This window comes from Mus caroli, chromosome 1 (assembly GCF_900094665.2).
Source record: "Mus caroli chromosome 1, CAROLI_EIJ_v1.1, whole genome shotgun sequence".
Classification (NCBI taxonomy): domain Eukaryota; kingdom Metazoa; phylum Chordata; class Mammalia; order Rodentia; family Muridae; genus Mus; species Mus caroli.
In genome coordinates, this window is record NC_034570.1 from 38,473,869 (window position 1) to 38,486,437 (window position 12,569).

Below are 12,569 nucleotides of genomic sequence, written 5' to 3' on the forward strand. Positions count from 1 at the left end.
AAATAGGAAAATATTAATTCACCCCCACAATATTCTTAATTATGAATGTTGGCAACCTTTGTTACTGGATAATCTGTGTAGTTTAAATTTCAAATGTCATTTACGATTGCTGTCACTGTGCATCCTAATGGGAAAACCCCCGCAAACTATGGCTCGATAACTGTGTTACAAAGAGGAACTTCACTGGAGAAAAGGCAGGTATTTTTCTGAAATTCTGGATGCCAAGGGTAAGTAAGCCACGAAGAGAGGAGGGAGCTCATTTCTGTCACGTGGTTTGCTTCGGGGACTCTGGCGACAAAACAGCCGACAACCCACTTCCTGTTGACTAAACAGCACCTCACCCTGCCAGAAAGGCCGGGCCGCTAAATCTGAGACTTCCGCGCTCGACTTTACAGGCTTCCGGTCCGCAGCGGGTTAAGCCAACCTCGGCGGCGTTGCGAGGATCCCACACCTCAGGCAGGCAGCCTGTTCCTCTCGCTACTTCTCACGGAGAGTGACAGCTTGGAAGGCAAGTCCGGGTTTCTTCCCACCGCAGAGATCCTTCAAGAACCTCCCTCCAGTGCGTTGTCATCCGTAGCAGCGCACACTCCGTCCCAGCTCTGCAGCCTGGGTAACAGTCCCTCGTCGTGACTCGTAGCGGCGCCGTTAGCTTACGTTGAAGCGTATGATTGGCTAGATACCTCTGACCGCACGCGATTGGGTACTGGTGGCCATGCTCCGCCCCTTCTCCGCCTCCGTCCCGCGGTAGCCGGGTGTCCTCGCGCCGCTCGTCCGCGCGCTGCCTGGCAGTTTGCCTCTTCCTCGTCTGTCCTCCAGCTTGCGTCCATGGCCACCGCCGCGACCGAGGAGCCCTTTCCTTTCCACGGTCTTCTACCAAAGAAGGAGACCGGGGCCTCCTCCTTCCTGTGCCGCTACCCGGAGTATGACGGGCGCGGGGTGCTCATCGCCGTCCTGGATACAGGGGTCGATCCCGGGGCCCCGGGCATGCAGGTGAGGCGGCGCCCAAGGGCCCGTAACCCAGAGGGCCGAGCCTGGAACAAGGCGGGGACCGGACGGGCCGGGGCGGCCCGGACAGCTCTGGGCGACCTCCAGGCCCCGTTCCCTCTCCACACAAAAGCGGTGTGGTCAGCGTGGCTGTTCGGGATCGGGGGCCGCGGGGAAGCTTTGCTGGTCAGCCTGGGCGTTCCAGGCCCCACACCTCTTCAGGGTCCGCACCCGACCTCGGCATGGGAAAATTTTACAGTTTTATAGGTCTGGGGGGCGCGGGAGCGTGGGGGGGGGGCACCAACGATAGGGGTAACAGCCTTGAAGAAATCCTTAGTGATGTTTAAGAGATATTCGTTTTGGCAAGGCCAGCAAAGTGAGTTCCCAGAATTCGACCCAGTCCGCTTCCGGAATGGTTTCTTCTGATACTTTTGTTCTATTTTTAAGGTATTTGCTGGTATTTGTTCAGGGTCCTTGAAAAATCCTGGGTTAGTCCTTTTTTTTTTTTTTTTTTTTTTTTTTTTTTTTTTTTTTTTCAAAAGGCCCGACTAGTTTGTTTCGGGCGAACTTTTCAGGCCTTATGAAAATGTGCATTTTAAACGCCTCTAAACGTAAGAGAACATACTTTGATTATGACTTCCTAAAAATGACTTCATTTTCCTTTATTCAAGTTAGAAGTCTTTAAGAGCAGGGACCTTACTAATGTTAAAAAAAATGCCTGAATAAAATGTATTCTGTGTTTAAACTAGCCTCTTACTAAAACCCCCTCATAAGTACTCTCTAACCTTTGTTGAAGATCTTATCTGACTAAAACTAGAGCTTATTTACCCTCTTTTCGGTCCTTGGTCAGTTTATCTATCAAATAGATAGATTAGCTTACATTGATACCATCTTATCCTTGTTCCTCACAAAAGAGGGATACTAATTCTTCTCTTCCTAGCCCTTGATTTGTTTCCTCCAATCTTTAGTTTTTTCATTGTGCTGCCTAATAATTGACATAAATGGATGGGAAGACAATTGACGTACATGTTAGAGGTTATTGGAAAGGATAGGAAAGAAGCCTGTGTGGACACTCTGGGACTCTCAGGGAATCCTGCTTCCAAGCGTTTGTTACTTCTTCCCCTTTCTGGTGCACACCTGTGCCCTGAAGCACACACAGTGTCAGAGTCTCTGATTAAGAAGTTCAAGTATGAGTGCCCTCCTGGTGACTACAGTTATTTTATTAATAGTAATTGCAAAGGTTTAAAACTTGGTAACAGCAATGACACGTTGTGAATTTATTACACAGTGGAAGTGCTTCCCAATACACAGGAGTGTGTGTTTACTTTTTGTAGGGTGTGGGAGAACAACTAGGGTAGGTGGCTCACTGATTCTTAGCGTTAGAGGTTCAGAAAATCCCGAAGATTTTGGCATAGTACTACTCAGTGGACATGTGTAGAATTTTTGGTTCTGGTTAGCAGAGTACTTTGTTTCTGTAAAGTAACAGTTTTTACCCCATAGGATTACTTGATAATTGAGACAGTCAACTACACACGATTTTACAGTGCTAAAGTGTTAAATACTTTTTTTTTTTTTTAAAAGTCCTGAATAAACACTAAATGCTAGCAGAAGGAGTTCATGTTGGGTCATTGTCTGAAGGGAAAATATGCTTGATATTTACACAAACATTAATATTTAGTCAATAAAACATTGAACCAAAAGAAAACATAAGATAAGATCATCCAGCATTTATTCTCAGATTCTAAACCTGATCTTTTGTTTAAATTCAGCAAGGAACTTACATGGGTGACTTTGATATTTTTTTTTTCTTACCTGAGGAAATTATTTTGTAGCTCTGTGTGTACATCATTAAGGTTAAAAAGCAAATAGAAATAAAAAGAGAAGGAGGCCTATCTGGCTATTTGAGTTGCCAAATGGGATCTATGTAAAGGACTAGAGGTTACAAATGAGAACTTGGAGGAACCAGCCTGTGTCTCCTCCTTTAACTTCCGTAGACCAAGTCCTTTTTTGTCACAGCTTTTTGGGTGTATTCAAAGTAGAGGGCAGAGTCAGGTGTGATAGCACACTCCTGTATACAGACTGCATGAGGAGATTAATAATTACCTAAATGTTTAATATTCTCTCAGCAAGCATTCAAGTACCTACTATGTGGCTTCAATTCCATTGAATAATGAAGTCCTGCAAACTGTGACTGTTAGACGTGGTGAAAATGACAGGAAAACTGACTGAGATCATGAGTGGGTTTCCTGACAAGATCAAATTTGGTTTAAGCCATATATATATATATATACACAGAAGCAGTGCTCACTGCCACTAATCTCACCACTGACCCATGCTTTGCTTTTCCAAACCTACTGTTTATCAAAAGCAAACCAAGGATCAACATCTTTGCTCAAAGCAAAGTCAGTTTGCTTTTTTAATAAAACTCTAAAATTTCAAATTTTATTATATTTCCTCTACTAACTCTAACCTTTGGTGTAGCCTCAGCAACACCCTTCACTCCTATACTTCTCTCTTGAATATTTGATTTCTCTCTTTCCCAGGTACCCAGATGTCTCAGGTTCTAATACGTGTGTTTGCATGTGGTGTTTAAATTGCCCAACAGTTTTCTATAGTCACTTGCAAGCTGCTGCTTCATTCTTTTAAGACATCACTGATTTAATTCAGCCCTTTGCCTGCTCTACTGTTAAGGTCTGTGGCTTCAGAGAAAATATTTCCACTATTACCAATTGTATTTCCTTCTTATCCCAAAGCTCTACTGCAAAATTTTCATGTGATTTTGCCTTTACATTCTTTTCTATCCCTCAATTTTGTGGTCTCTTTGAAAAACCTCCAGTGGAGTGGACAAGAAATTTAAAATTTGTGCATATGTATTTTGCTTGCTGTGTGTGTGTGTGTGTGTGAGAGAGAGAGTGTGTGAAGTGCAGGTCACTTCTTGTAAGTAAAACTTATGGAAATAGTACATGGTAAATAAACCATTAAATTCCGTCTGGCTTTTTTTTTCTCTTATTGTCTTTTCTCACATACTGATAATGAGGATTTATTTTACTAGTTTAATATGATTTTGATACTTACCTTTTTTCCTGATTTGTGGTATTGAGCCTTCTGGTTATCATAAGTCTTCTAGTATAAATACTTAAAAAACTAAAGAATTGTTGTTCATAAAAAGAATAGCTGAACCTGTCAGGCCCTTTGGAGCTTCATACCATCATGCTCTCAATTTTTTGTTTTTTGGGTTTTTTGTTTTTTTTTTTTTTGGTTTTTCGAGTCAGGGTTTCTCTGTGTAGCCCTGGCTGTCCTGGAACTGACTGTAGACCAGTCTGACCTTGAACTCAGAAATCCGCCTGCCTCTGCCTCCCGAGTGCTGGGATTAAAGTCCTGTGCCACCAATGGCCGGCTCTCGGTTTTTCAAGGTGACAGGACAAAGAGTTTGGTGTGGGATCCACCAGCTGTACCTTCTTTGCCCTATCAAGAAAATAAATTCTGTCCTCCTATATGAGTCACTTCTTCCTTGAGTATATGTTAAATACAAAGCTTTGCATATGCTATAGAGGAAATACTTTGTGTGGGAGAAAAGATTCATAGTGGTAAAAAGACTCAGTAGTAATGGCCATTAGCCATGATTTTAAAGACTTATGGACCTTTCTAGGTTGAAGAAAAGTCTAAAGAGTTTGTGGTTGTTAATTTTTGATAATTTTTGACATTGGTATTTTTCTTTTTTCTTTTCTTTTTTCAGACTTTGTGTTTCCATGCCTTATTCCAGCTAGTTTGTGTGTGTGCAGGTGTATGTACACGCAAATACAGTTTTTAACCAGTATGTGAATATATATATATATATATATATATATATATATATGTGTGTGTGTGTGTACAAAACGATGGGTTTTTCATGACAGTTTTATATATGTATATCCCAAAAGACATCAAGTAATAAATGGGAAAAAAGTTAGCTCTCAAAAGAACAGGGCTTTTGAGTTGGCTCATTGAATAACTATGGCTGCTGTCAATCCTGACAGTGAGTTGAATCTCCATGACCCACATGGTAGAAAGAGAGAACCAATTCCTACAAGTTGTCATCTGACTTATACTCAAACTCTGTGCCATTCTTGTTCTCACACCATACCCATACATACAAAATAAATGTGATTTTAAAAATATTTGACTTTTTAATAAATAATGAAAAACTATTTAGCATCCTTAGCCATCAGAGCAACAAATGCTGTATTGAGATTTCAGCTTAACCAACTCAGAATTTCTATCATCAAGAAAGCAATAGATGCCGATAAATTGGGACTGCAAAGAAGATATTTATATATTCTGGGTGGAAATATATATTAGAACAGCCACTGTGGAAATTAGTATTGAAGTTCCTTAAGTATATATTGTGTTTTCCTTAAGTATATATTGAATGCAACAACTTGCCTTCAAAAATAAGCCCAAAAGAGCTCATCAATTGCTCAATGAAAGTATGCTACTATGGTTGCTTGTAGCAATAATGTTGTGTCTCTCATGAAAGTTTATGGCTAATAAAGAAACATACCTTACCAAAATTAGAGCTAATGCTAAGTAATCAATGTTGGATCACTCAGTAGTAAAAAAAAAGCAAAGCACTGTTGTTGAATGTATGTTGGCAAGTTGAATTGCACGGAGATAGCACCTGTGCCCTTAGAACTAAACTCTAATAGAAGAAACTGATGAGAGTCCCCTAAGGTGTATTCATTACAAGTTGGATTATGTCCTATGAAGTGAAAAATAAATAGTATGAGAATCAAGTTTAGGATATATTAAATAATCATTGGAGAGTTTTTTTCTGAAAGGGTGATCAACTTTTAATTTGATATTTATGTGCTGAGGAATGATGGAAAATATTACAAGTTTTATTTTTTGGTAATCGAACCATTAGGTTTCTCTAAGAGTAGAAAATGTCATGCAGTAAAAATATTACAGTCTGTAGACTACAGTAGGGTCAAGTCAGCCTGAGGTGTTTCAAAGAAGTATCCAATGAACTTTGTGGTACAATGGCCTGCACAGTACAAAGTATGTATGTTGACTGTTTAAAGCCAAGTCCACAATGTTTATACAGTGCAGCTGGCCTTAAGTGCTGCCACAAACACGGTGGATTCATTACACACGTAGTTTTGAATTAAGTTTTAGTTGTTGTATATTAGTGACCTTTTACTATTGCCAGGGTTTTTTTTTTTTTTTTTTTTTTGTGACACCACATGAGATTGTTACAGGACCCTCACAAAGAGTGATTTTCAACTCAGTTTAAGAAGCTGATACATGCTTTACAAAAGGAAGAAATGCTATTGGTTTGTCAAGTTGGCACAATGGTGATAAAAAGTAGAAAAATAGATTTAAATTTTGTTAGAGGAAGTTGCATCTTAGCTGCGATGCAAGGTGTAAGCTAGATAACAGAGAAGCACTTCTGTTTCTGGCTTGAACAACTGTGTCTATGATGATACCTAATAGCATTTGAAGAAAAACACATTTGGGAGTGTGCTACCTTTGAACTTGGAACTTAGTAAATTTCAAGTACTAGTGTGACATTCAGGAATGAAATACTATTTTCTTTCTATTCTGAAGCTCACATTTTCCAGATATTTGCTCAGAATTCACCTCAGCAAGGCCTTCTTTAACCAACCAACTTAAAATAGAAAAGTCCGTACCACTCTTGTCTTCTTGTTTAATTTCTCTCAGTATATTACATCTTTATATATTTGTCTACTTCCTCACTCTGCAATATCTAAGGGATTTTTGTGTACTGTCAGCTGCTATATCCAACACCTCAAAGGTTGTAAATATTAAAGAAATAAATGAAACCACTTGAGTTGTATATTGTTTCCATGACTAATTTTTTTCATTAGTATTTATTATACTTAATACATTAGTATTTATTATAATTAAAGTTTTAATATAATTTTTTCAGAGGCAATTATATTTATATATATGTACATAGGGATTTGCATTGCTTTCTTTAAAGACAATAACTAATATTTTATTTGCCTCAATTTTTAGGTTACAACTGATGGAAAACCAAAAATCATTGATATCATTGATACAACAGGAAGTGGTGATGTAAATACTGCTACAGAAGTAGAACCAAAAGATGGTGAAATTATTGGTCTTTCTGGAAGAGTGCTTAAGGTTGGAACATTTCTCTTCTTACTGAATGTGTTTTTTGTTTGTTCTTTTCTCTCCCTCTTTTTGTAATGTTGCCTCAAAACATGTTTTGTTTTGTTTTGTTTTGTTTTGTTTTTTTAAACCTAAGCAGTATAGTAGTCTTTACCTGTTACTTGCAAGCGAATTATTTCCAAACCCCATGGTTTAAAATAAGGAGATGTTCCATTATTGTGTTCTAGGAGCCTAGGTGTGATCTTGATGGATGTATATATTGCGGATTTCTAATGAAGTTGTAAATTGCTGCCCAAGCCTGTGCTTTTATTTAAAGGCTTAGTTAGCTTAGGTGCATTGGGAAGTTAAGCTGTTGCATGGATGTTTTGTTTTGTTTTGTTTTGTTTTGTTTTGTTTTGTTTGAGACAGGGTCTCTCTATGTAGTCCTTGCCATCCTGAAATTCTAGGTAGACCAGGCTGGCCTCAGATTAGATCTGTCTCCTTTTTGCCTTCCAAGTGCTGGGATTAAAGCTGCAACACTACTATGTCTTGTTTCTTTGCCACATGGTCGTCTCCACATAGCTGTTTTGTAGTGTAGCTACGTTCTCTCAGGGCAAGAGGTGTGAGAAAGTAAGTAAGGTGAAAGTCTTGGTCTTTTTATAAGGTTAGCTTACAAGTGACAGTCCATCTCTTCCTTGTATTCTACTTATTGGAAATTGGTCAGTAAATAATCTGACACATGGAAGAGGTATCTCATAGCTGCATGCATGCATGCACATAGTAAGATGTGGATCATGAGGGCCATCTTAGAAGTTATTTGTTCAAGAAAGTACTTATAGTAGGGATTGTTTTCTTTAATTGAGCGCAACAAATGGTTTTAACTTTTAAATAGAAAAACAGAAAGTAACCACCTATACAGTTTTGCCTTCATCTTTTTCTCAGTGACCCTGACTATGAAGAAATATTTAGACCCTAATACTGATCAATTTAAATGATGGCTTTGTTTTAATTTTGTCCTTGGTATTCATGAGTTACTGGTTAATAGATTTAGAGGATGACAATAAAAAATAGATTTAGAAATGATTTTTTTTAATCTTTTAAAACAAGCAGACTTAGTTTGAAATGCATTAGTTTGTTTATTCTAAGACAGTAAATCACATTTCTAGTGAGCCTTGCAGATTTAATCTACATAATTATTCTTAGTTGCTAATTTTTTGATAGCGGTAAACACTTAAACTTTAAATAAACCATAGAAACTGTTGTCACTAGTGCTCAAAAGGTAGAAATTGTAGCCGCCTGCGGCCACGTGAACTGGGTTCCCCTGAAAGGCAGCCCGGGGCTGAAAGAGATCAGACAGCGAGAAAAGAACGGGGCCAAGACAAACCTTGCTGTTCAAAGCCTCTGAAGTTTACTGAGAGTCTGTGCTTATAAAGAGGGTAGGTAGGCCCATCCCCACCAGCCCCTTCTTGGTGCCTGAAGCCAGCCCATAGGCGATTTACAGGGTGTGTTTCGGAACGTCCCAAGGACCTTTCTGCAGGAAGCGAGTCTTGGAGAAGAGCAAATAAGAGCCATCAAGATCAGAAGGCTCTACCCTAGGTAATCTCCGTAGTGGCAGCAAGGTCAAAGTCTGGCTCAGCCTGCTTCAAGGCTGAGGGAGGCTACAAGAAATTATGTGTAATATATCATTCCTTACTAAATAAGATAAATCAATTAAGGCTGATAATTTTGCTTTTTACCCACATGCAGTCTGATATTCAGTGTGTTTCATTGCTGCATTTGCTCTGCACATTCTCCAGGAAGTTGGCATCTAAACCATCTTATGAGTCTACGTTGGGATGTGTCTGCTGATGATAGCTTGTGCAATGGAATGGTGGAAACTAACTGCATTTCATACTGACTTTTCTGCCAGCCTTTCCTTCTTCATCCATGTATAATGCACTTACAGATGTTTTTCAGTAGTCAGGAAGGAATAATTATTAGTCACTGGTACCATGGCTACTTGGATCTCCTAAGTTCTAAAGAGTAAACCTAAAGAGTTTACTGAAAGTAGCACAATAAGTTTCTTTGACTTAGCCATGTGCTATAATGAAGTAAATATCTGTCTCTCTTTCTCCTTCTTCCAAATACCCTTAAACAACCAACAGAACCTCATCTTGTAGTTTAAGACCAGGTACAAGGTAATGCTTTGAACACATTGGTAGCCATTGTCTATAGGTGATAATCCTCTGTACAGTCCTTCTTACTCTCTTCTTCCAGATCACGACCCTTTTAAACTTACGTGATAATCATTTCTTTTTCTTCATTGTACAGGTATATAAAATACATTATTTAATTTAACCAGCCTTTCATTAATGTCTTCATTTCTATGTCAGTTCTTCCTGTTGTTGATGTTTTCAAGATTTGAGAGTCTTAAGACTGGCCTTTATTATTGTTGTAACAATAGTTCAGTTTCCCTGTTGAGCAGTATGTTATGGTTTCTATACAGCATATTCTATTTGCTTTGCTATATTAAACTGTTTCTTACAGTTTGGAACTGTTAGCTAACAGGTATTTCAAAAGCATTAGGCACAGTTCCTGTACCTTTGTGCAGATGTTTCCAGGACATGGCAGAAATAGAATTGCTGAGTCATGGAGATACAGCTTTACTCGGTCATGGGTAACAGCTGTATCATTTAGCTGGCCTTGAACTCTTCTGATAGTCCTGCCTCCACCTACCAAATTTGGGGATAACGAATATATTCTACCATGCCTTGCCTACTATTAACTTCTAATACTTGGAATTTTCAGACCTTTTTTCAGTTTTTAAAAATAGGATGGTAATATCAGTGAATCATTTTGTAGGTTTAATTTGCATTTATATAATGAAATCAGTCATTTTTTTCCCACAGAGTTAGGCTTTTAGGTCACCTCATAGTGCTATTAAAGTTCATTTACCTTTTTCATTTTTCTGTTTTTTCGTTTTTTGTTTTTTAATACTGCTAAGTTGGCCGGGCGGTGGTGACCCACGCCTTTAATCCCAGCACTTGGGAGGTAGAGGCAGGCGAATTTCTGAGTTCGAGGCCAGCCTGGTCTACAGAGTAAGTTCCAGGACAGCCCAGGCTATACAGAGAAACCCTGTCTCAAAACACCAAAAAAAGGCGAAAGATTTATATGATCTGAAGAGAAACCAGAGTGAGCAGAAGATGGCCTAGTCGGCCATCATTGGAAAGAGAGGCCCTTGGTCTTGCAAACTTAATATGCCTCAGTACAGGGGAACACCAGGGCCAAGAAGTGGGAGTGGGTGGGGGAGGGTGTGTGGGACTTTTGGGATAGCATTTGAAATGTAAATGAAGAAAATACCTAATTAAAAAAAAAAGTCAGAAAAGCTCAAAAAAAAAAATACTGCTAAGTTGTTCATTGCTTTTTGACTGGTGAGTTTTTTCTTTTTTAAAATATATCCATTTCCTATTTTATACTTGAAATTTTCAATTTTTACATACCAATTTTACATATATATACATATTTAATGAATGAAAACTCTTTAAGTTAATTAAGTTTGTAACTGTATTCCTAGAAAATTGTGTTTTTTCTTACTTGTTCTAGAGAATTTGACTGGAAGTGGTTTTTATGCTTAGTTTGAAGTTGGTGTCCTATTTTTCCCGTAAGAGTAGCCCATGTGCCAACATCACATTAACATTCCATTAGTTCCCCAGTAATACTCTTGTCTTTATTTTTACATTGCAATCTTCAAAGTGTGTTAGCAGGTGTGTCCAACCTGAGGCACACAGGAGGCATTTCAGCCAAGAGAGAGCTATTGGTGTGACCCAAGAGAAAGATTTATGTAAGGTATCCAGTGAGGCCTGGGGGTAGGGTGGATTCTGGGTTGTGAACTTTGTATACAACAGTGTTGCGTTAGCAATAGCAAAAGGTTGGGCACACCTGTATGAAGTGAAAACTTAAGGACTCTTTGTAGTCAGTTGGATAGTGTTTTGCTGGGGCAAACATGTGAAGGCAAGTTTCCTTAAAGTGGGCACAGGCGTGAAAGACTAAGGCAGACTTGTGAAGGAACATTTCTATGAAGCAGACACAGGGGAGAGGATGTTCTATTAAAGCAAACACGTGAAGGATTCTTTGCTAACAACATGCATGTATTGGTCCATCTTACACTTCGTAGTTGAGCTCCATTTATCTGGAGTCCTTGGAATGGAGCTGATTGGATGCACATACTAAGGCAAGACAGGTGCTGAGAACATGTGATCTTTGGAGGATATAAATAGGACTTGATGGAATGATGGAAAGGTGCTTGGCTTGCTGGTACAGCTAGCTGTTCAGTGTGGGTCTTCTCTGGCATAGCCAAGAACTTCTTCTGGTGTTCTTCCTGGTCCCTCCTGATCACCAGAGCTGAGGCTAAGGCCTGGCTGTCTGTTAGGTCATGTTGCTAAGCTGACTGTACCCGAACTGGACTGCTGCTGTATCCGTGAAGTGTTTGTGAGTGGATTGAGCTGCCGCTGCTAACTTGTAAAGTGAACTGATGATTTCCAGACAACACAGATGGGAGTTGCTCCAAAGAACCTTTCTAAACAGGTCCACTTCCCCCCACTCCCTCCCATCCTTTCTTTCCCACTACCTCTGGTGGGTGGATACAAGGGAGGTTACAACATTTAAGAACTAACATTAAAAGTAAGGTTTGAAAAAAATTAAAGTTTAGTTCTTTTTGTCCTGTGGTTTTCCAGTAGTTTTTCTACTCCATTCTAACATTAGAAGCATTTTGAAAGGGAACACCATGCTGTTTTCACTTTAACACACTAAGTTAAACATTTTTTAAAATCATCTATATTTAGTCTCAAATATTGACAAATCTTTTAAAAAGCTAATGTAGGCATACAGAATAGTGGTACTAGATATAGTATAGCCAGAGCAGATAGAATCTGAGTATACAAGGATGTGTTGCTATTATAAAGCTGGAAAGACTGAAATAACATCATGGTCATGATGACACTTGATTCATTGAGAAAATCATCCGATTTATTAGGGACATCTCTTTAAGAGTTTCAGAAATGAACTGTAATTTGTAATTAAAGAGATTATGTACTCCAGACATAGGGATTTTGAGTTCCAGGCAAAGTGGATTTACATACAAAACAATATATTATCTTTAAAAGAAGAGACAGCGGTGGGGACCTGGGGAGATAGCTAAGTAGATAAAATATCTATTATATGAGTATGAAAACCTGAGTTCAGATCCCAGCACCTATGTAAAATTGAGGTGTGGTAACATATGCTTATAATGTCAGCGCTTGAAAGTAGAATTAGTAGTAGAATTAGTAGAATCCGTGGATCTCAGTGGTCAGCTAACCTTTGAGCTTCAGTTTAGGCAGAGACTGTCTCAAAAAACAAGATGAAGAGCAATAGAGGAATTCTCCATCAACCTTTAGCCTCCATGTGCTCCATATGTGCAACATGGGCATAACCCCCCCCCCCACACACACACA

The 12,569-nt window shown here is 39.0% G+C and overlaps 1 protein-coding gene across 4 annotated transcripts in view; it reads left to right on the forward strand.

The window, feature by feature from the left end:
- The first annotated feature begins 630 nt into the window (after positions 1-630).
- Positions 631-12,569, forward strand: part of Tpp2 (tripeptidyl peptidase 2) — a 71,025-nt gene continuing 59,086 nt past the window's right edge. For all 4 annotated transcript variants that reach the window (XR_003835974.1, XM_021178932.2, XM_021179004.2 and 1 more), the window contains exons 1-2: positions 631-990; positions 7,003-7,131. Coding sequence is in view for 3 of the 4 variants with exons in the window: in XM_021178932.2 (XP_021034591.1) it covers positions 826-990; positions 7,003-7,131 (294 nt within the window). In the remaining variant the exon portion in view is untranslated. The remainder of the gene's footprint in view (positions 991-7,002; positions 7,132-12,569) is intronic.